Source organism: Sebastes fasciatus, chromosome 18 (assembly GCF_043250625.1).
Source record: "Sebastes fasciatus isolate fSebFas1 chromosome 18, fSebFas1.pri, whole genome shotgun sequence".
NCBI classification, from domain to species: domain Eukaryota; kingdom Metazoa; phylum Chordata; class Actinopteri; order Perciformes; family Sebastidae; genus Sebastes; species Sebastes fasciatus.
The window spans coordinates 15242547-15266639 of record NC_133812.1 but is presented as its reverse complement, the minus strand read 5'-3'; the positions used below and the strand labels follow the sequence as shown (position 1 = coordinate 15266639).

The following is a 24093-nucleotide window of genomic DNA, read 5'->3' as shown; positions in this document are numbered from 1 at the left end:
CAGATGTATTGATTTGCAGTGGTGTCCAATTATGATAGATAGATAGATAGATAGATAGATAGATAGATATTTATACAGCTTCAGTAGTGCACATGTAAAAAAACAAAAAAACAACTAGCCCACCATATGTGGTAATAGCAGTACAAAACACTGCAGAACAATACATAGAGCATGCTATGGGCTATACACAGCAAGGACACATACCACAAAAGAGTTGGTTACTCATCTCTATGGGGGAGAGTTATTCATTCACTGATTTATAGTGGTGTCCAATTATAATAGATAGATGGATAGATAGATAGATAGATAGATATTTCTACAGCTTCAGTAGTGCACATGTATGAGAAAAAAACAACTAGCCCAGCATATTTGGTAATAGCAGTACAAAACACTGCAGAACAATACATAGAGCATGCTGTGGGCTATAGAGTTGGTTACTCATCTCTATGGGGGAGAGTTGTTCATTCATTCCTTTATAGTGGGACAGAACATAAATTGATTTAAGAAAAATGTTTAAAAATAGACAGGATGCATTTTGCACCACTCCTATAGTCTCTCCCTCCCTCTCTTTGTTTCTCACAGGTGACTATAGCTGGTATTGGTGATGCAGAAGATGGTGCCTTCAGATGCTCATGGAGAGTAAACGAGATTCGACCAGACCTACTCTGTTAAAGGATAGAAGTCATCGGAGCCTGATGATCTTATGAGGACACCAGGTTTTTCCCACAGCCGTGTGCTGTGCTGTAAGTATTATGTGTTTGTGTTGGGTGTCATATGATAAATTGCCATGGTCAAATGTACAGAATTGAGCTGTGCAGTATTTATTATAAATATTAAAGGGGACATATCATGCTCATTTCCAGGTTCATACTTATATGTATTTTGGGTTTATACTAGAACATGTTTACCTGCTTTAATGTTAAAAAAAACACTTTATGTTTCTCATAGTATCTTTCTGAATATAAACCTATTCACCCTTTGTCTGAAACGTTCCGTTTTAGCGCCTGTCTCTTTAAGCCCCGCTCCCGGAAAAAAACAGTCTGCTCTGATTGGCTTGCAAGAAAATGATGGTGCACCTCTGCAAAGGTAGTTCTCAAGCCGTGTGCGATATAATCTAACGAGCCTGCATGTGACATAAGAAGGGGAGCCAAATCTGAACGGCTTGTTGAATCCCATGTTTTCTGATTTAGACAGCCCACAAATAGCTGACTGTGTTGTCTTATTTCACAGTTTGTGGGTTTGGTAGACACTCCAGATACCCAAATGCATGCGCACAAGCACTCATGATATGTCTCCTTTTAAAAGAAATGGTTATCATGGATCTTTCTGTCAAGAGGGAAAAAGCTTCAATTTACTCAGTCAATATCACAGCTTCCAATGATTAAATTGAAATCAAGTGTCTCTGTTTTTCTCTTTTTCTTCTCTGAAGAAGAAGTCCAGCTGGCAGTGAGGGTGCCCTCCCTGAGGCAGAGCTATGGGCTGTGGGGGGAGCAGGACTGACGCTCTGGAGCCTCGATACCTGGAGAGCTGGACCAAGGAGACGGAGTCGACGTGGCTGACCAGCACAGACACTGATATCCCCCTGTCGTCCATCCAGAGCATCCCCTCTGAGAACTCCGAGGGCGGCTTCGCTTCTGAGAAAACCATCAGCCCCGGTGAGAAGAATGAATTATGGCTGAGTGCATAGATGAATGAATACTTAATTGGTCTCCTAACAGGAACGGGCAGTAATTTAACTGCTGAACAGATGAATAATACATTTATGGTTGTGTGAATTAGTACTTAATTAAATTCCCACCGCAGAGTGAGGTATATTTGCGATTCCAATCTTATATTTTCTCGTTGATATATTCATAATTTGTTTTCATTGAGTAGTAAAATTACTTTTTTATTCATTGGAACTATTTTAAACCAGTCTAATATTTGCTTTTATTCATACCCTGCTCTAAGAGCCCAGGCTTGCGCTGTAAGTAATTTGACTGGATGATTAAAGTGGACTTCTTTACGCTCTTAACATCAAAGTGAAGCGTCACACCTTTGTGTTAGACTATCTGCTTTTCTCTGTAGAACAAATACACTTTCCCTTTTGACGTCAAAAACTTTCAGAGGTTTTTGCACAGCCGATTCAAACAAGAACGTGCACACGGAAAAAATTGAAATACAGATGAAGAACAGTTGTGGTGACCCTCGTGCTGTAGCAAAGGATTATGTATGACTCAAGGCTCTGCGGCAAACTAAACATTTGGAAACCTTTGTTCTTTTAGGGTTCAGTTAGTCACCGCATACACAGCTCACAAACAGATGGATCTGATTATAATTCGACTGTTCTTCTTCTCGTGCGCTGAATTGTGGCTGCGTTTTCTTTTGAAGCCAGGAGGAAATGAATCAGTAAATGGACATAATAGGCTACATCAAAAGCCACTGTGCTGCGGAGACGGGACTTGGCTCTCATGGCAACAGATCCAGCTGTTAGTGAATGCAGGCAGAGGAGCCTTGATGTGATTGTGAAGACAAATTCAGTTAAATTCTACTCTGTAGAGATAAAACAGATCAAGAACTGGCCAAATGAATCAGCAGCTGGCAATCGCAAAGATGGTATCAAACAGTGATGCCACTATTAATATTACTGTGCAGAATTTCCTTTCCTTTGTTCTGTTTTTGTTGTCGGTCCCCATAACAACACACGTGGACCTGAATATTTAAGGTTCACTTTCACACATCGCTAAAGGAGGTATAGGTCCGTAAAAAGGCATCATCCAGTACACTTAACCCACACTTGACGCGCACGGCAAAACACCGCTTCCCGGTGATTTTCAGAGTGTTTTCCATAATTAATGACACTTCACTGCTGCACACTGTAGTCAGATGTGTTCAGCGGTGGCAGTAATGCACCTGTAAGCTATCAGCAAGCTCCGACCTGTGACTAATGCTTTTTGATTTACAAATAACCCACTTCTACACTGCACAAATCACAAACAGTGTAATAATAGTTACATTGGCAGGACTGGAATACACCGTTATTGTTGTTATTTTGAAAGAAAAATACTCGTTATATATAGAGAATATAAATATATATATATAGAAATAAACTATAGTAATGAATAAATCGCTCAATGCACATGCGCGTCGGTCTCCCAAAGCTGCATTACAAATTTATAAGTAACAATTATTCTGTCGCAGAAGCGCCTAATTTCTTTGTTCTAGAGATCCAGTAACAATTTATCAGTTTTTAATCATATACTGTACGTACAAAAACGGTAGTTTAATTCCAGATTATGTGATAATCTCCAAAATGGTTCATCTAATATGCATGTAACTGCATGTAAACCACATTAAAACGCCATTTAATGATGTTTTACACATTTTGTTTATTGCATTCAGCCCTTTGAATGTTTGTTTTTCTACAAAAAATAATTTTAGTCATCTGATCGGGTTCATTAGAATGTAATCCAGATGTTGTTTACAGCTACTTTATGTGTAAATACATTTTAAAGCCACCTTAGCTCAAGCAGCCATGAGCCTCATACACCTATGAGTGACAGGGCCTTGTCAACCAAGCATGTCCATGTGTGCTCTGAAAAGCACTCAACAGGTAACAGTAAAGTACATGTTGTGGGTTATTAATTCACCCCCATGTCCAGGAGACAAATCTAAGGTTTTGTTTTGTTCCAGTTCCAGATTTCTTTGAGGACGGTCTCCCTCTTCCTGCTCAGGCTTACCTGAAGGTCTGCTCGGCCGTGTCTGAGGCCAGTCTGAACGACGTGAAACCCAGCAGCCCTCCCGCCATCCTGGGCTCTCCACCCAAGGAGGTGGCGGTACCGTCGTCCGGCACCACAGTGCAGCGCAGAAGTGTTCTACACACTGAAGAGATTGTAAGACTTCCCCTTAATTTACAATATCAAATCATCTTTTCTTTTCTTTTCATGTGGCGAGTATAAGTAGTGAGTTGTGGGAGACCTATTGTAGCTAAGAGGTGTGGAGACTAAAACCATCTTTTTTTGTTTTCATTTCCTGAGTATATGTTAAAGTTAGAGCTGAAACAATTATTGATTAGATGATCAATTTTAGTAATTTTTTAAGCAAACATTTGCTGTTCTTTCTCAACTGTGAGAATGTTGAGGCTTCTTTCTTTCTCTCTCGATAATGAAAAAACATCGCAGCCTTAGTAACACTGTTATAATTTTGGCACCCACGTCTGTGCTTAACACTGTATATGAACACACTAGTGTTCAAGGAGCAATGTGTAACATTTGTGGGGGATCTATTAACATAAATGGAATATAATATTCATAACTATGTCTTCATAAGCGTATAATCACCTGAAACTAAGAATTGTTGTGTTTTCATTATCTTAAAATGAGTCCTTCATATCTACATAGGGAGCGGGTCCTCTTCACGGAGTACGGCAAGTTTCTACAGTAGCCCAGAACAGACAAACCAAACACTGGCTCTAGAGAAAGACATTTTTACGTTACCTGAAGGCCACCGTAGTTCTCCGACACACTTGTAAAACTGCGGTAACGTGAGCTGCAGAGTGCAAAACCGTGCTACCACCAACCACCGTCTGACATCCGTTGCTATTAAAGTAGTGTTATTATGGTAAGGATGGCCTCTGAGCGAGGCGAACGTCATTACCACGGTTTTGAACTCGGTGGCTCACATTAAAGCAGTCTTGGAAACGGAGGAGTGAGCGAAGGGGTACTCAAGTTGGTTGCAATCTGCAACCACACCACTAGATGTCGCCAAATCTTACACACTGTCCCTTTAAGCAAACATTTGCTGGTTCCAGCTTCTCAAATGTGAGAATTTTGATGCTTCTCTTTGATCAAAACATGATAACGGTGATTGAGAATATAATCGGCAGATTGATCGATAATGAGAAAGCGTTAGTTGCAGCCTTGCAGCTTAAAAACAATCCATGATAAAAAATGTAAAAAAAAGATTTTGGAGTAGATCAACTGCTCCCCCTTGTCATGCCACAATCTGCAATCCCAAGCAAACTTCGTATTGTATTTTTACAATATCCCATTTGTCATTCTTCATCATCAGACCAAATGGCAGGACAATCGGATGTCGACCAAGCAGGTGACCATCACAGTGACACAGAGCATCCATCAGGTGGACAAGAACGGGAAGGTGAAGAAGTCCCTCACCACCTACGAGGTGATGAAACCCGTGGAAAGCATCAAACAGGTGGCCACACAAAACACTTGAGTGTAGGGGGAAACTGGAAGAAGCCAAAGAGAAACGAAGACGACTGTGAAACAAGTGAACTGATGGTGTTTTTGTGGAAAAGAATCTTTATGGTCTGACGGCTGATGACAGCACAAGAGGGATGACATCGTCATATTGAAAACACGGCTCGTTTTCTTGACAAAAAAACTGAACTAGGCCATATTGTAAGATGTACTTCTATGGTGTCTGTTACAACAATGTGTTACTGTACTGTCCTGAAGACATTGACATGTAAAACTGCAGGTTGGTCAGAGAAAATACAAAACATGACATTTGACAGTACACACAGTATCAGACCAGAAATAAAAGACAGGAAATCAGTACTTGGCACATTTTGAATCTCTCAAGTGACCTAGAATCTAAAAAGCCTTCTCACCCCTATTTTAAGATGGATAAATATATGTGTAAAGCTAAAGTATTATTTCACATTGAATATTTACAAACTATATATATATAGTTTTGTTATTTGACATGGATACACAACATGTATTTGCTGCTCTGCTTCAATCTTAATGGCTCAGGAAACTGAAATTGATTGTGATGATTGCACTATTCACAGTGAAGCCTGGACAGGAGCTTGTGATGACAATGTAAAACATTGTCTCTCTACGTCGTGCCGTTTTGTACAATACAGTGTTCGATTTTCTTATCTAGTCGTTTGTGTTTTCTAATGACAATAAATTAAACAAAAACATGTGTGGTCCTTCTTTGGAATGACTTCACAAGCTGTATATCTTTGGATATTCAAGGTGAATCTGTTTTTACTAACAACATGGGATGAACATATTGGCACTTTGACAAAAAAAAACATGCACTTTTCTTGGATCATCACACAGTATACCTTATAAACATAGCATGAAGCATCTTTTCTGGCACCTTGCATTTCCGTATGAGCAAATCGACTAAGTTTCTAAGAGGTCCTTTGTGGGGGGGGATTAGTGAGTGTAACAGCAGTTTCTGGGGTCAGCTCTGCGTTGAAAGTGTGTGGATCTGTTTTTGATGGTCGTAATGTATTCGTCCTGATCTGAACGATGGCTCCTCCTTCTCCATCCACTCCTCCGCACAGAAGTCTGGATAGAAGAAGCTGATTTCTCTTTGTGCCGACTCGACAGAATCTGGAGAGAATGGAGATTAAAAAGCATGATGATCTAGAAACCAGTATGTTCTGACAGCCCGTGTGACATGCTGTAAACCTATTGGCCTGAGGAGTCTCGTGGTTCTCATTGTCTATGTAAGCAGCCATGCAATGCATTCTGGGTGGCGTGGCAGCGCGATTTGAGAGACGGGACTGTCACGTTGGCTGCTCCTCATTTGCATAAAGTTGAGGTCTAGGCTACTTTATGCAACTCTGATGCGACTCGCCGCCTCTAGAAACTCCCCAGAAACGTTTCAACTTTAAACCTTGCCAACCTTGGCAGCCCATCAAGCGTCCAATGCTGAGAAGCGAGGCGATACATCGCGATAAAAAAAACGCCCCCGTGGACACGTACCGTTATGTATGTAAACGCTAGACACTCCACATCCTTCCTACCTGAGCCGTGAGTTGTGTTTCGTGTGTCCGTGAGTCCAAACTGGGCCCTGATGGTAGCGGGCGAGGTGTATCTGGCTCTGAACACTTTGGTCGGTCCCATCAGTTCTCTCCAGTGACGTATGGCGTCCTCTCTGGCTAAAATGTACGCTCGCATCGGACCACTGTGGGGAAAGAATTCAGTCAAATATTACGCCACATAAGCTTTCAGTCATTGCAGAACCACATACTGCTCTATGTGGCCGTCACAGACAGTGGATTTTAAACATTGGATGCTTTCTACGCTTCAACGGAGAACGACACAATTGACACACGAATCCAATCTATTCTCTCCGGAAGCTCCTGGGAAAGGAAGCGCGGCCATGAATACATATCGGTTTATCAGTTTTAGCTAAACAATGCCGCCTGGAGCCGTTTGGAACGTGACTGGCTGGCGTTGCTGAAGATGTTTCCTTCCTATGTCTCTAATAACACTGGCAGCATCCAGAGAGCGGTTGCTACAGCAACTGCCAATTCACTGCTGTGAGGAGACCAAAAATGACAATGTGATTACAAGAACCTTTTTGCAATCCAGAGGGGGGGTCATGCGGAGCTATTGTGAGCAGGCTACATGGCTATTTTGAGGAAAATCGCTCCAAGGCTGTTGTCTGTCTGCTGATAATTGAAACTCCTGTTGTGAAGTTTCAGAAAATGATTCATTGGTGACTCGCTGAGCATGAAATTGGAGCACCACCGACTGATGTGTGCCTTTTTCTGTGTCAGCCCCGTGGGTTGTGTGGTATGGGAACTGCTGTTATTGCATTTCAAATACGCCAGACAGAAAATAACATTTATCCAAAGTAATTCATTCAACGATGTCATGGTTTGGGGAAATGTATGGTGGCTCACCTTGACATGAATTCAACAAGTCTTTGGTAGAAGAATCGCTCTATGAAGCAAACAAAAGCAAGTTAAAAGGCTGACTTGAGTAAAACATCTTTTTCAGTTATCCTTCTTTTGAGAAGAAGAGGTTGTTTTTACCTCTCAGTGTGTGGATGCTCTAGCAATACAGTGAATCATTTGTACAGTACATATGATGTGTCTGCTAAAACCGGCTGCTGGCTCAGCTGTTTGGTCAATTGGACTCACTACAGCAGCACTTTGTTAACTCAAATACATTTTAACACAGATACGTCGTGTCCACATACCTGAATGTTCAGCGTAAAACTTCTCAGAGTCCTGTCGCCTCCACACAAGATCTTTACATCTAACAATCGCAAAGTTGTTGTCCAGGATTCTCTGGTGAAGAGCCTGAAAGAAAGAAAAGCATGTTTTCACCTTGTTGTGCCACACTGTAGCCGATGATAAACTATATCTAAATATGTTTGGATCAAAACTACATAGAGGGTTTTGTGTGTGCAGACTTCTTTAAAAAGAAAAGCTAGAAGGAAAAGGGCAAGCATTTCCTAATTATTATCGACTGCCAGAGGGATGATACATAAAAATAGCCACATATTCTGATCCAAAAGGTCATTCTCCTCCTCTTTATTAAGATGACAACAGGTGGTCCACTTTCTGGGACCTTTCACTAATGGAATATTTTATGATTGACACCGCTTTCATGACTTTGAGGCCTCGGGGCTTGTGAATCTATCAAGACAGCAAATGGAGCTTCTTCTTTACTGCTGGGATTAAAGTGAGAGTATAGCTGGTTTATTATGCCACGTCAATGAACAGGACATTTCCTTGGAAACTATTTTATTTGACAGTGAGCTAAAATAATAAATGAATAGAAAGATTAAGACACAAGTTTAATTTATTCCACAGTCTAAATTTTATGGAATAACTAAATTAAGGACATAGAACCTCAACTTATTGTTATTCACACTTTATTTCAGTTTGTCAAATCAAATTTGTGGAATTCTCTGAGAAATGACTTTAATTAATTCAGAATTCAGTGCAAGGAAATGTATGTTGATCAATTAATTGGACAATATGGGTAATATGAAGGGCTGCAACTAGATTATTTTCACTGTCGATTAATCTGTCAATTAGTTTCTCGATTAATTGATTAGTTGTTTGGTCTATAAAATGTCAGAAAATGGTGAAAAATGTCGATCAGTGTTTCCCAGAGCCCAAGATGACGTCCTCAAATGTCTTGTTTTGTCCACAACTCAAAGAGATTCAGTTTACTGTCATAGGAGTAAAGAAACCACAAAATATTCCCATTTAAGAAGCTGGAATCAGAGATTTATGACTTTTATTTCTTAAAAAATTACTTAAACAGATTAATCAACATACTTGCGGATTAATTTATTAGTTGACAACTAATCGATTAATCGCTGCAGCTCTAATCTCCCGTCTGATTTGATTTTTTTTTACTAGATTGTTGGGTAAAATTGTGACTGACAAATGTGTTTTGAGATGTTACAGAGTGAGGTTATGTTCACAAATAATGTCTCAAATTAAGTTTTATTAAGTAATTATAAGTATTATATATGCAAAGTAGGTTTTAACAATGAATAAAAATGAAAAATTGTGTGAGAGATGCTGTAGATTATAAGGTATTGTGTGTATTTCTTAGAGACGAGAGCAAAGTGCAAAATCATACAGCATGTAAGGGGGATAAATTCCACAATAGGAGGAAGTAAAACCTCAAATTTAAAACAATAACCAGATGAATCTCTGGATTCAGAGAATTTTGACTTTTATTTCTTAAAAACAATACTCAAACATGTTAATCGATTATCAAAATGATTGTGGATTAATATAGTAGTTGACAACTAATCGATTAATCGCTGCAGCTTTAATGATATGTTTAATGTTTAGTGTGAATATGTATTCTTTGGTTATATTGAGTCCATATTTTGTAGAAAAAAAGAAGGTTATTACATGCATTTTGCATGGGGCAAAATGCAGCTGCTAGAGTTCTTACAAAAACCAAAAGAACTGATCACATCACTCCAGTACTTAAGTCCCTACACTGGCTCCCAGTAAGTCACAGATTTAAAACACTACTGCTTGTTTACAAATCACTAAAGGGGGTAGGCCCAAATGACCTCTCAGATATGCTTCAGCAGTACACACATACTAGACCTCTAAGGTCACTGGGAAAAAATATATTATCTAGTAGTTTGCTATATATCTAGTAGTACCCAAGGTCAGAACGAAACATGGTGAGGCTGCTTTTAGCTGCTGCGCTGCTCAACTGTGGAACAAACTTCCAGATGAGATCAAAGATGCACCAACAGTGGCCACTTTTAAATCTAGACTCAAGACCAAAAACTGTTCTCAGACGCTTTTCTTAATTGATCAAATGCTGCACTTTTACTGTCTTTTAATTGTTTTTATTATCATTTATTTTTGTTCTTTTAACTTATACTTTTATATTCTTTTATTCTTTTTTATTTTATGCACTTTGTGCTCTTTTATCTTGCTTTTATATATGTAAAGCACTTTGAATTGCCTTTGTGTATGAGATGTGCTATATAAATAAACGTGCCTTGCCTTGCAGAGTTTTGGCATGAACATCTATGTCTAATTATTTTGAGAAAAATAGTTTTTCTATTCCCTGCAATATAATATACAACAAACAGAGGTAAACATGTTTATCACTGCTCACTCTGGAGGTCTCACGTGACAGCATTAGCCCTTTAAAGTAGAAGATATGGGAACAACCTGCTGAAGTAGTGCACCTGCATATGGAGAGGTTAAAGGATGGATGTAAGCAGTGTGGTGTGAGAGAGCTCACCTCCATCATCACAGGATGAGCTACAGCATCTGGTTTGATGACCGCCAGGGTGAGCTGCAGCACTCTGGACAGACGGCGAGCTGTGAGCAACATAGTCTACACAGAAAACACAGAAATCATACATTATCATATAAAGTAACAGGATGTCAACAGATAGCTGGAAAGAAAACCTACAAACAGCCACATGAATGAAAGTAAACATCAGAGAAGCTGTATTTCTAGTCAAGCTGCTCCTGATAATAAACCTGCAGGAAACTAAACTGATCAAGCTCATAAATACTTACTATTAGTTACACATAACGGTGTTTCTGTAACTACGTACTGTAATATTAACCTGGTTTTTAATCTATATATTCTCTGAATGACAGCTCCTCTGTTCCGGTCAGTGCGCTCCTCATTACTGTCCCCCTAGAAACTAAACCAGCAGCACACTGTGTTCCACTACGAGGGTAACACCAAAAGACTCATAACAAACCATTATATTCTGTTAATATGTGTAATGAGTTAAATTTATATTAAACTCAGATATAATAGTTAGAAGAATTGACCGTGTGACAACCAGGGGTATTTTTAATTTGAGCATTTTCTGGTTCATACTAGTATTTTATGTTTATACCATGAAATGTTTACATACTGTAAAGTTAAGTTAGTTTGTTTGCCTCTATATATATTTTTTTTCCAGAATTTTATTTCAACAAAAGACATGTACAAAAGAGTATAGGGAATACAAAAAAAAAAGGCAAAAACAAAAAGAACTTAATGCCAGAGGAGTTCAATGTCAATTAATTTAAAGTCTTTCCAGAGTTCAAGAAAATGTACTTCCTTTAAAATATTGAGGGACTTTACAGCTTTTAGTTTTTTGACATTTTCAAGTAAGGTGCCATACTGCTTGAGTTCAACAAGAAACCAACGAAAGCAGGTTGTTTGGAGTCAGACCATTTCGGTTTGTGGATATGGAATTTACCAAGAATAATCAGAAGCTGAATTATATAGGTAATATTGCTATCCATCCCATAAAACACAAAATATAACATCACATCAAATACGTTAATCTGTACATTAGCACTCTTTTTTTCCCTTTTTTTTTTGCGTCTATAGCTGGATCTGTTTCTTCCTGTCAGTCTTCCTGGGCACATGACTTTGTAGTGGATACTGTGTGTTTTGTTTTATGTGTTTTTTAACATTTGCGTGTATGTTGTATACTGTGACTTGATATTGCATATTTGTTTTATGTGTTTTAAATCTTATATGTGTATCTTGTGTGAAACACTCAATTGCTGCTGTCTGTGCCAGGGCTTGAAAAAGAGATTTTCTAATCTCAATGAGACTTACCTGGTTAAATAAAGGTTTAAAATTATAATGAAATGTCTTCACAGGATCTCTGTTTGTTCCACAACCATTTTATTATTTAAGGTAGCTTTATGACAGAGATCAAATAAAGACAAATCATAGTTACAACGACTTTCTCAAATGTTTAAATGATCCTTTTATGTAATAAAAAAGCATTTTTTGCCATATGATATCCCATCGATTCAGTCTCGGCTGATGAACTATGAATCCTGAAAAAAGGTGAATTGGATTTTTCTTTTCTAATATCCTCTTTCAATATCAAACACAGTATAATGAAAGAATCACAATGCCCTCAAATTGTCTCATTGGGACTTTAAAGTGAGATTCCCCAGAGCTTCAGAGCCGATGCAAGCAAGGTGTCTTGACAGAAAAGTCAAAGTTCACATTTTAACACATAGAAGTGTAGTGAAGTGAAGTGAATCAAGTGAATTGATGAATAGATGCTCTAGTAGCTGACGGTCTCCGGGGAGAGACGGCGACACGACAGCTACAAGCCGGGCCTGGACAGAGGGAGATATTTGCCTGAGGAATGACATCAATGCGGGAGATCAGACATACAGTATGAGTTACAAACACGGAGCACATTCCAGCAATGCAAAATGGCCACACCCTTGAAAAGAGCAGGTTGTGTGTGTGTGTGTGTGTGTGTGTGTGTGTGTGTGTGTGTGTGTGTGTGTGTGTGTGTGTGTGTGTGTGTGTGTGTGTGGTCGTTTGACATTCAGAGCGAGAGAATAGGAGGGAAGAAAGGGGGGATGGATGTCCCACATAGGTTTCTCCCACCTGCCCATGTCATGTGACTTGGGGTGACACCACAGCTGTTACCGCTCATGAGGGGGATGGAGAGGACGGGTGAGGGGTTGAATGGATATAGCATAAAAAAAACCTATGCACTTAGACTACATCTTCTATTATTATTATTCATTGCACAATTATTATCAATGGTGGAAGTACTCAGATCTTTTAGTTAAGTACCGCAATATGAAAATACTCAATTACAAGTAAAAGTCCTGCTTTCAAACCTACTTACGTTAAAATATTATCAGCTACTGAAGATATTTAAAGGGAGACATCCAAGGCAAAAACATAATTTTTCATGCACTGGTCAATATTGAGATTTTGGGCTATTTTACTTCCATAATGTCTTCCGTCAGACTAGTGGGGAAAAAAATATCCAAAATACACATTTACTGTAGGTGTTTATTTTACTACTTTGTCTATTTGCGTCCGTAGATTTCTCCTAAATTCACCAAACGCTAGCAATAGATAATAATAATAATATATTAGATTTATATAGCGCTTTTTAGTAATCTCAAAGACGCTTGAGATAATGCCTCGTTTGTATATTACAACATAAAATTTCAGAAAACTTATAGGTCTAACACAAAAAATAATTGTCTTAATGTAAGTAATCAACTGGGGAAGTTTCATGGCGATATCTGTTAGTTAATTTATTTTCCCCTATTCACTTTGGGTGTCTCCCCTCAAAGTAAAAGTACTTGTTTGGGAGAAAATAGCCTTTTGTGATTTGCTTTTTATAATAAATTACACATCAATATTGCTGCATCCATGTATAAGTAGCATTTTACTGTTGTATCTGGTTGAGGGCTATTAATGACTTTATATATAAATATATATATATAGTTAGGTTGTTTAGTTCAGTGGTTCCCAGCATATAGGGGTCAAAGGGTCGTAAGATAAATCTTAAGGGCTGTGAGGTGATTAATGGGAGAGGATGGAACAAAAAACATTTTTTTTCTTCTCTCTAATCATAGCTTTTTATGTGGGATATAGAGTAATTTTGAACAGTTATTTAAATAACAACGTGAGAAGTTTAGAGGATAAATGTATCTGCTGACAACTCATAGCCATCTGAAACATGACAAAGAGCTCCAACTAGACACTGATTTAATCTACAATCTACTTTGTATTAAGATTTAATGTGACATCTTAATCTGAAAGATAACTAACTACCTTATGTAGAAAAGCAGTGACCCAGATAATGATGTTGACAATATTTAACAAATGCATGAGGATGAAATCATATTCCATTTAATTTTTTCTCCGTGTTATTTGGACATTTTGGAGTGAAAAAAGGTCTCTAACTCCTTCCTTCCTAAAGAGCTGAAGGAGTTTTCTCTATTCAGGACTCATGCCACAAATATTAATTGATTAACTAAAAATGTCTTTCTTTTTTATTTAAGAAATTACAGAGCATACAACAAAATAGAATAAAATACAACTAAGGTAAAATAATAATCAATGAAACGGAGGAGAAAAAAATAATAAAACTAAATACATAGAAATAAATAAACTAGCTGATACATCACATAAATGAGACATAAATATCAAATCATATGATATAGTTGGCAGATATCTGATAAATTCATGTCCGAGGACACATTATACCAATAAAGAAAGAAACAACAACCGGATGGCATGAGCACAATCGTGTTAGTTGTCAAATCTAACCGGGGATCATTAGAAATGTTGTGTGTTGTATACCTCACCCATCTTTCTTCAAAGATATGAATGGGATTTCTAATTCTCATGGTTATTTTTCCATTCCATATATTTAAATTACAAGATCCTTCCATTTGGAGTTAATTATATTATCTTTTTTTTTTTTTACCAATATTCAGGAACTTGAAATCATTGTCTTCTTTGATGCCTTCTTTAAGGTTTGGGGGGAGGAAATTATTTGAGTTTTGGCTGCTCAAAGAGACTAAAACCACGTCTTGTTTTATCAGGATGAACAGGTTTCAGGATGGAACAGAGACCACCGTTGATCACTGCTGACTCTTGCTTCAAACATCCTCAGCTGGGTGGCTGATTCAGCTGATCCCTCCACTCTCTGGCCTCCATAAACCCTGTCTCTGGTTTTATCACGGTGTCACTGCTGCTGACTGCTGCTGCTGCCGCCGACCGCTGCCTCTCCTGCAGTTGTCGTTCCCTTTTGGTGGCAGTCGGGCAGCTGACTGACGACCCCCACCGGCTCTTGGGTGTCCATATAGGCTGCTCAACATTCATTCATTCATCCAGCAGGAGCCACAGTAAAGGATCATAAAATATGTTCCATATAGTACAAAGGAGAACATTTTCAAACAAACTTTGGAGGATTGAAGAAAAGTTGGAGTTATATGATATAAAACGTTATATGTTGATAATGTATAACAGATACAGTTTTCTCACAAACTGGCCTAGAGTAAGTGACAAAAAAGGGGAGTAATAAAGGTTCAATATTTGTATGTATTATTAACTTAAACTAAAATAACGTGAGAACATCTGAGAAGAGTAAATCAGTGTAAGCTACTGATGATACTCTCTGTATGTCAAGGTTGATTATATTTATAACTTAACTAACTTAATGCTCACAAGTATTGCACAGTGATATTCTACTTATTTTACTATATCTATTATTTGACTGAATCATGTACTGCTGAGGTGACATTATGAATGTGAGAGATCTATTTACTTTGTCTTGTTTTTATTTGTTTCACTTTTGTTGTCAATAATGTGATGTTTGATTGTATTGTCCTGTCTTTTTTTTGTGTGGACCCCAGGAGGAATAGTTGTTACTGTGGTAATAACTAATAGGGATCCTAAATAAAAAATTAATAAAAAATAATGAATGCAGCATGTGGATCTGTGTGTGATATGTGCAAACAAAATCTTAAAGAATAGGCAATTTTTTTGCCTATTACTGTATATTACTGTATTACATTACTGTATACACTGTAAATTTGGTAATTTTACTGCTCCCATAGTTTCTTGTAACTTCATAAAATGAACTGATGTGTAACAAATTCATGCGTTGGTACTCATTGTAGGGGACAGCAGGTCAGATGAACATGTATCAAACTTGTCTAAAGGCAAAAAAAATTATAATTCAACTCCAAAACTTCAATATACATGAAGAATAAAGCTTCAATAATGAATGAGTACTGATGTGTTTTAATGGATCAGTTCTATCAGGAAATTCCTCTGGACTCATAAAGTCAACTCACCTAACCCAACTTTGACTCAAATTATTTTCAGGAAACTTTCTAAGAAATGATCTACAAATTACAGACCTATAAGTAAAGCGTTATCATATATTCTTATATATGATCTTGAGACATTGAGATATTCAGTTTACCACACATGATTTTTACTGCTTGTATGCATCTTTATGGGTGTTTCCATATTATGTTACACTATTAGGGCTGTCAAAGTTAACGTGATAATAAAACGTTAACGCAATTTTACGTTGCAATTTTTACGAGTGTAGTGGGCTCAGTTTCAAAGTACAAAAATATACATACATTTGCATAAAGCAGCATATTTGTCTGCGATTAACTATAGACAATCATGCGATTAATCGTGATTAAATATTTTAATCGATTTACAGCCCTACTATTAATATACAGGTAAATTGAAACACAGGTTTGTGTGTTTGCTGTAAGTTACATTCTCTCCTTTCTGCCTTTGTTTGCACTGAAACTAGTCAATTATTATGTCTTGTGTTGACTGTTCATACTTTAAGCCTTTTAAATGATAGACAAACTTCTTTGTGCATATCATTATTGACTAGTTCAGTTTCCACTAATGTGTGAAAGACATTTATGAGCAAACGAACAGTGTTTTTTAAATAAAATGTTCAATCCTAATACATTAATCTGATGTTATAATTATAAATTGAAGCTGTTGTCCTAGTTTGTGGGTCTGTGAAGCCCTTTAGGAATGAATAAACTTGATTCATTATGACATTTGAAACATCCTCTCTCTGTCTGTCTCTCTCTCCCTCATACATTTTAAACAGGTTTACCTTATTTATGAGAAATATAACACATACTCTGGTTTGACCTGTATACTCTGGTGTACACTGATCCACCACATTGCAGCTCACCTGTCACCCGGTCACCCAGGGGAGGCCTGACCATTACAACAGGGACACGTAAAGGGAGACACACTCCCCAGTGTGACACCCTGAACCCTTTTATGTCCTAATTGTTTGGTTGGTGAGAAAAGTCAGGGATGTGTTTCCTGTCATGACACCTTTTGGGGGCTTTAGTAACAGTTCAGAGCTTAATTAGGGTGCCATATTTCAAGAAATCTATCTGAATGAAACTTAATTGTAATCAAAGGGGACCACATTTTGTTTGTTGAATTGTGTTTTAGATTGTAACCAAAGAGCTAAATAAAGATTCTTAATAATAAGATCGTCACTTTATCATTAGAATAAGTATTTGCAGTCCTCTCTACTCAAATGTAATGACCTCAAAGCATCCGTCTAGATCCTTCTGTCCCCTCTGTGAATCACGGGAGTGAGTTGCCTTCACCTCTCCGTCACCTGTTCTCTCTTTTAGCCTAAATGCCGCTGACCTTTGACCTTTCTGCTCCGTTGCTTCACCACACGGGACCAGGCTCCCTGCAACAGCTGTGTCAACCTCAGCCCTGGCAACTGGTGTGCCCAGGGAAGGACAGAGAGTGGCATTAATGTCAGATAATGAGTCAGCAACATGGTGCTGGATTATCTTTGTTAGGATCAAGCGGCTCACTTTGACGTGTTGGTTTCTCAGTGAAGCATTGTTTTAAATTTGAGGTTTTACTTCCTCATATTACGTGCTGCATGTTATTGCTCTTTGCTCTAGTTTCTAAGAAATACATATAATACTTTATAATCTACAGTATCTGTCACACAATTTTTCATTTTTATTCATTGTTAAAACCTGCTTTATTTGAGATATTATTTGTGAATATAACCTCACTCTAACATCTCAAAACACATTTTTCAGTCAAATATTTCCCAACAATCTAGAGAAAAAAAATCAAATCAGACAGGAGATTAGAGACAATTTTCTGACATTTTATAGACCAAACAGCTAATCGATTAATAGAGAAAATAATCAACAGATTAATCAACACTGAAAATAATCGTTAGTTGCAGCCCTAGTTCTAATGACCTTCCTTTGGACGCCAAATAAGGTTAGACTTTTGTGTCTGTACTCTGATATTGATTGCTTTGCCAATGCCTCCTAATTATCATACTGACAAAGATAAACAAATATAAACAAGTACAGCAAGGAATATATACAGATAAAATATTAAAAAAAAAAAAATACAAAAATAATTACTGAAAATCGAGAAAAATATATAAAAATAATTTGTATCTTTTACTTCTTTAAAAAAACATATTTACTTTTTATGCAAAGTAACTGATTTATTTATACTGGTGTTCTGTACAGTATTTGTTAACTTTTACCACATCTTGTTATCCACAGACCATTTTTAACTTGGTGTACTAAAATATAATATCTATTTGTGATGTGTTCAGGGTCACTAGTGTTGCCACATTTGAGGATGTCATCTTGGGCTTTTGGAAACACTGATCAACATTTTTCACCACTTTCTGACATAATATAGAGCAAACAACTGATCGATTCATCGGCAATGATAAATTATTAAATACTCATTAGTTGCAGCCCTACGGGAGATGTCCTGTAAGTGATTTAAGTCAAATCGAAGTTATACTAAGGTTAACTCTCCACCTCCCTCAGGGAGTTTCCTCCAAAGAACGGGGGTTAATCTGCGAGGTTGTCCCATCCTGTGCATGTGCAGGTCCTGATCTGGTGTCAGCTGCCAGTTTATTTATACCAATAGAAATCCACGCTGTCCACCGCTGAAGAAACTGCTCTGGGGTTAGCCGGTCTAACTCCTACCTGCTGTCCCGAGGGAAATTATTTCCTCCTGCCAAGTAAAGTGTGTTGTGACCTCCCCAGGAGCAGTGGGACGTTGGCAGCGGGGTAGATGGGTATGACGGAGGGGAACAAAGTGATTAGCAAACGGGGGCCCCGGTATGTGAACACGAGTTAAAAATAACCTCACTGACCCAATTTGTAGATAACATGCAACACAAACCGCTGAGCCCCTGGGCTGTTTTCATCCCATTTTGGCTTAATTGTTCTTAAAAAAAAACTTTTAAAGCAGTGAAATCTGTGAATCAAATTCATGCATTAGATGTTTTGTGTGAGTTTTCATGGGATTCATTAAATGATCATGATTGGAAATCACATAAATTAAACAGAAGAAGGGGTTGACAGATGAAAAAAAAAGAGAGTAAGACGAGATGTTTTGCGTGATGCGTGCCACATGATGAAAGAGAAGCAGATGATTAGATGAGAGACATTTTGAGCCAGTATGTGACAGTGATCAGCCAGATTATGATTTGTGTCTTAACCATTGTGTCCGGTGCGAGCGCCCAAGAATCCACTCAACAACAGAAGTCATCTGATATACAAAGCACCCAGATATAGCTGGCAAGGCCTTGGCCGCATAGCTGACATTATTGGAAATGTTGCATTTGTGATACACCCTGGCTGCGGTCCATGGGAAATATTGAACAACTGTCGAATTTAGACAACATCCTGTGGCAGAGAATAAAAACGGGAGCTACAAAGATTGCGATGGGGATGGCTATTTGTGGATGGCGAGTGCCTCGAAAATAGCGAGAGGTTTAGGTTTCAATATAAGCCCCCCTCTCTGAGCTGGAGCTTTCTGTGAATGAGGCCCGGGTTCCTATCACACCCAACCCCGGCGCTGATTTTAGAACACAGGTGTTGACCTTAGTGGAGCGGCTTGTGCTTGCAGCAGAGGAAAATGAACCCCTGAGCTCGGCCTGTTTGCCTCCACAGTATTGGTAATCGCCGTATGGGCCACACAGATGCTTCAAAACAGACATATAAGGATGTACAGATTCTATATGATCACTTAGAGGATACAAGTATGACAAAAAAAAGGTGATACTTGTGACAAATCGGTTCATGATGGCTGTTGCACTTTCAATTGGTAACTTAATCTTTTACTTAGATTACATTTTTACTAGGGCTGTCAATCGATTCAAATATTTAATTGTTCATGATTAATCCGGATTAATCGCACATTTCTTGTACCTTAAAGGAAGATTTGTCAAATATTTAATACTCTTATCAGTATGGGAGTGGGCAAATATGCTTGCTTTATGCAAATATGAGTATATATTTATTATTGGAATTCAATTAACAACACAAAACAATGACAAATATTGTCCAGAAACCCTCACAGGTACTGCATTTAGCATTAAAAAAAATATGCTCAAATCATAACATGGCAAACTGCAGCCCAACAGGCAACAACAGCTGTCAGTGTGTCAGTGTGCTGACTTGACTATGACTTGCCCAAAACTGCATGTGATTATCATAAAGTGGGCACGTCTGTAAAGGGGAGACTCGTGGGTACCCATAGAACCCATTTTCATTCACATATCTTGAGGTCAGAGGTCAAGGGACCCTTTTAAAGATGGTCATGACAGTTTTTCCTCACCAAAGTTTAGCTTAAAGTTCGGAGTGTTATTTAGCCTCCTTCTTGACACGCTAGTATGACATGGTTGGTACCAATGGATTAATTAGGTTTTTTAGTTTCATATGAAACCAGTATCTCTCTGGCTTTAAAACTGAGCCCGCTACAACCTAAAAATCCCAAGCTGCGTTAATGCGTTAAAGAAATTAGTGGCGTTAAAACGAATTTGCGTTAACGCGTTATTATCGCGTTAACGCCCTAATTTTGAACAATTTCTTTGATTTCTCCCGTCTCCAGTGTTGTTCTGTAAGTGTCATGGCGGCAGGATGGTCACCTTGTGGCCACCGGAGACTTTATTGCTTGTTTTATTGGTGCCACAAGAGCACCCGTATAACGTATTCACACTCCTCACATATCATTGGCTTTGCTTCATTTAATAACGGAGGTTTACGTTACAGGTCGGTTGACTGTGGAGCAGATTGATTTGACAAAGGTCATCATCTCAAGACATCATGTCATCGCATAAAAATTGTGAGAGGCTACTAAATGCTTTGTCACTTTTTCATGTGCTGTAAATGTGAAACCGGAGTGAAGCGCAGAAACCGAACTGGGATGAAACTCAACCTTGGCTTCAGCTGTGACTCGTGGCCCCGTTGGTAACTGCTGTTCTGACTGAACCCCCAAACCCAATAAAACACGCCCATCGTGCAGTTGTTTCCTAGTTTCTGTGGATCCCTCTCTTTCTCCCCTTTTTTTTTTTTCCTCCAAAAAGGAGCCATTGACATTCAGTGTAAAATCGAGGCAGGGTGGGGTGGGGTGGGGGCTGAACAGAGGGACGGCAGGGGTGTAGGGTGTCTCGAGCCCAGTGCGAACAGCTGAGAGGTGTGATTTCACAGGCTGGCTCCCCCCTGTCAGGGCCCTGATTGGGCCGGACAGGAGGCGCAGGAGAGGCCCGGGCTTTCTAAAGGACACCAACAGGTGGGAGGCCGCTTTGGAGGGGGGCGCTCCTGGGCGGGATAGAAAAGGCCGATCTGCAAGGCCTGTCGTGAGCACAATCCAGCGGGCCAGATATGGAGGAGGATGGTTGATCGCAGGAGGGCTGAGGGGAAAAGAGCAGAGGGGTAGTTTGAGATGAGGGTTGGCTTTCAGGGACAAGTAGGAAGGTTGGTCTGAGAGTTTGGTGTGCTTTTGGTCATAGTGTTTCTTTTAAATCTCTGCTTTTTGACAACTTTTTGTAGCTTTTCTTTTGTGTCGGGTTAATGTCAAAGGTTAATATTTGTCATCAACAAATGGGCAGTACAGTGACAAAAGAGTCAAAAGTCTTCCAGACCTTTTGAGTCTTTCTAGTTTCCTTGATTTGCAGCACCATGTGAAGAAAATCAGGCGTCAAACCAGATGTTTTCTGTAGGTTTTTTACGATAGACACCGCGGCAGAGCCCGAAACCTCTGCCAGGTGAGGGGGGAAGCTGAGGTGTGATACAGGAAAGAATCAGGAATCACAGTCCAATCAAAGTCTTTCTAATGGCCATTTGGTTGGGAGCTGGTTGACATACAGTAGCAGTGGTTAGATGTATCACTAGACAGTGTAGGAGAGGCAACCACAAGAAACCCACAAGAGGAGACGCAACAGAATCTAATAAAGGTGAGTACATTTTCAATGCATTTCAAATATGATTCATTTTAACATTGATTTCTTATTATTTCTGTTCTTAAAAAAAGGACATAATGACACAGTTGTTGGGATCAACATGACTTGGCGTTGGCGTAATGTTTAGGAAATAGCACAGATTGTGACCTTTGTCTGCTTGAAGTCAGAATTTGCCTCGCCCTCCAGAGTTATTTAAACTTCATCATCATTACATTGGCATTACAAAGAGCTGCATGGGCTGGTATTAGCAGTATTATAATCTTAAATATGAATTGCCAGGGACAAACAATGTAGTTAAAATGTCTTCTTTTAGTATCAGAGGGACCCACTTTTTTTGCCTGTATTAGAAGATAAAAATGAAAAGCTACACTTTCAACAACAATTCAACTTTCTGTTAAACTAAACTTTGAATTTCCAACAAGTCTGTGGCGCAGATGATTGAAGCCCGCCATGTTTCTCCGGTCACAGTTAACCATTGTTAAGCCGCTTGTTCCTGCTATATACTCTGCCACTGTGGCTATGAAAGGGTTGCTTTGTGTCCGGTGAACCCAGTTGTTGCCCCTTGTGAGGACATGCTTCCTTATATCGCCATATTAATTCACCACTTATGGAATGTAAGGAAGTGTGTGGTTTCAAGGGGACTTGAGCGCCGACCACACCGGGAAGAAGAGACACATTGATTTTTATCTTTGAGAGACAGTTATAAAAATGTGGAGTGCCTTTGTGTGTTTTATGAGACGGGAGGGGGGATGTCAGGGTTCATGAGCATATGTGTGTGTGTGTGTGTGTGTGTGTGTGTGTGTGTGTGTGTGTGTGTGTGTGTGTGTGTGTGTGTGTGTGTGTGTGTCTGGACAACAGGTGACAGGCCCTCTCCCTTCAGCTCAGGCACATGCTCAGTTAGTGTTACTCTCAGCGCCGATGATCGGGGTCTCAGGGACTTCTTGAAAAATGCCTGCCCTTCCCCAACGGCTGACAGTCAAGGAGGATTGACAGACCACAGCTGTCACCCATTATAGCAACCGCAGGACTCTCAAAAAAGGACGAGGGGAGGGTAGAGATGTGGAGCTGTCACCGAGGGTGAAGGTTTCGCTCCCGCATAGGCTGGATTTGGAAGGAAGTAGGGCGATGTCACCGGCTGTCAGGGCTCCCAAACCTCTAAATAGGAACTTGGTTACATGTGTTGTAGCTATGCAGGATATGTGACTCAGTGATGATGATCTTTCTCTCTCTCTGTGTTTCATCAGGTAAGGCTGAAGAGGACATGACGGCAGATGAGCTCCACCCTCTATTTCCCATCTGTCTCCTCTCTCGTGTCCTTCTTTTTCTATGCCCTCTACCCCCTGTAACCTTCCCTCGTCCGACTCTTCCTCCTCTTCCTCCTCCTCCTCTCGCTCGCTCTGCCTCTTGCAGCTGAAGCAACACGCCTTGCTGTGGCTGGTCAAACGGAACCAAGTCAGGTGTTTCTGTGAGGTTTGGTCCCCTTCAACCAGCTACTGCGTCGTGAATTCAGTCAGCGCGGAGTCAAAGACACAGTGACGTTGTGGCGTACACGCTGCATACTACTGATAGATGATTTCCTTTCTTCAGTTTGATGTTTGGTTGTTTCCTGTGTGTTAATAGATGTTTGAAAAAGCAAATAAAAGATTGCTGATAACATAGAGTGGTGAATTACAATTTCTTCTTGTAAGTTGTTGTAAGTTGTCCCTGGCTGTAGATGATTTAATAAATACACAAAATGTCATGCAGAGCAGAGAGATTTACTGATAAATGAATAAAGATTATAAGATGTTTGATGAGTAAAATGAGCAGAAATCCTCTATAGATATATTAGAAATAGATATAAGTAAAACTGTGACAATGTGGTCTGATGATTGTGAGCAGAAAGCTGTTATAAAAGTGTGCAGAATGTAATGCTCAGCTTACAACTGGCAACTGTTTGTAACAAAATGTCTAATGTTAAGAAATTAAATAAAAGCTAATTACAGTTTTTTTCTCATTCGCTTTGGCTCAATTGTTCAATGAGAATTTTTTTTAAGTTCAAATCTCTGAACAATTATTTTGTTGATCACAACAGATTTTAATTTCTCATTCGTTCAAGCAAATTGCACGTGTTTTGGCACGTGTGCAAAAGAGTAAGTACAATAACCACTCGCACGTGTCTTGCTGATCAAAACTGATGAGTTGATTGTCGTCCTCTTCACAACTTCTAACCATTCTTTCATTGTTTAAGACATCACATGCAAAATGAACCATTCAATTATCAAAATCTGGCAGACATACATATACTGT

General features: G+C 39.0%; 2 protein-coding genes across 3 annotated transcripts; one reads left to right on the top strand and one right to left on the bottom strand.

The window, feature by feature from the left end:
- The first annotated feature begins 582 nt into the window (after positions 1–582).
- Positions 583–5566, top strand: baalcb (BAALC binder of MAP3K1 and KLF4 b). 2 transcript variants are annotated; one of them, XM_074615931.1, is made up of 4 exons: positions 583–743; positions 1430–1655; positions 3673–3872; positions 5050–5566. In XM_074615931.1, exons 2-4 carry the CDS (start codon positions 1475–1477, stop codon positions 5212–5214), a joined length of 546 nt encoding a protein of 181 aa, XP_074472032.1. In that variant the 5' UTR covers positions 583–743; positions 1430–1474; the 3' UTR covers positions 5215–5566. The 2 variants fall into 2 exon arrangements, with proteins under 2 accessions (XP_074472032.1, XP_074472033.1); XM_074615932.1 differs by having other exon boundaries at positions 603–743; positions 1433–1655; positions 5050–5358.
- Positions 5567–5966: 400 nt separating this feature from the next.
- nme6 (NME/NM23 nucleoside diphosphate kinase 6) lies at positions 5967–10914 on the bottom strand. The gene is made up of 6 exons (XM_074615930.1): positions 10778–10914; positions 10494–10589; positions 7951–8053; positions 7652–7691; positions 6767–6927; positions 5967–6350 (listed from the first exon to the last, which is right to left on the bottom strand). The coding sequence occupies exons 2-6, from the start codon at positions 10584–10586 to the stop codon at positions 6199–6201; spliced, it is 549 nt and encodes a 182-aa protein (XP_074472031.1). The 5' UTR covers positions 10587–10589; positions 10778–10914; the 3' UTR covers positions 5967–6198.
- Positions 10915–24093: the final 13179 nt, after the last annotated feature.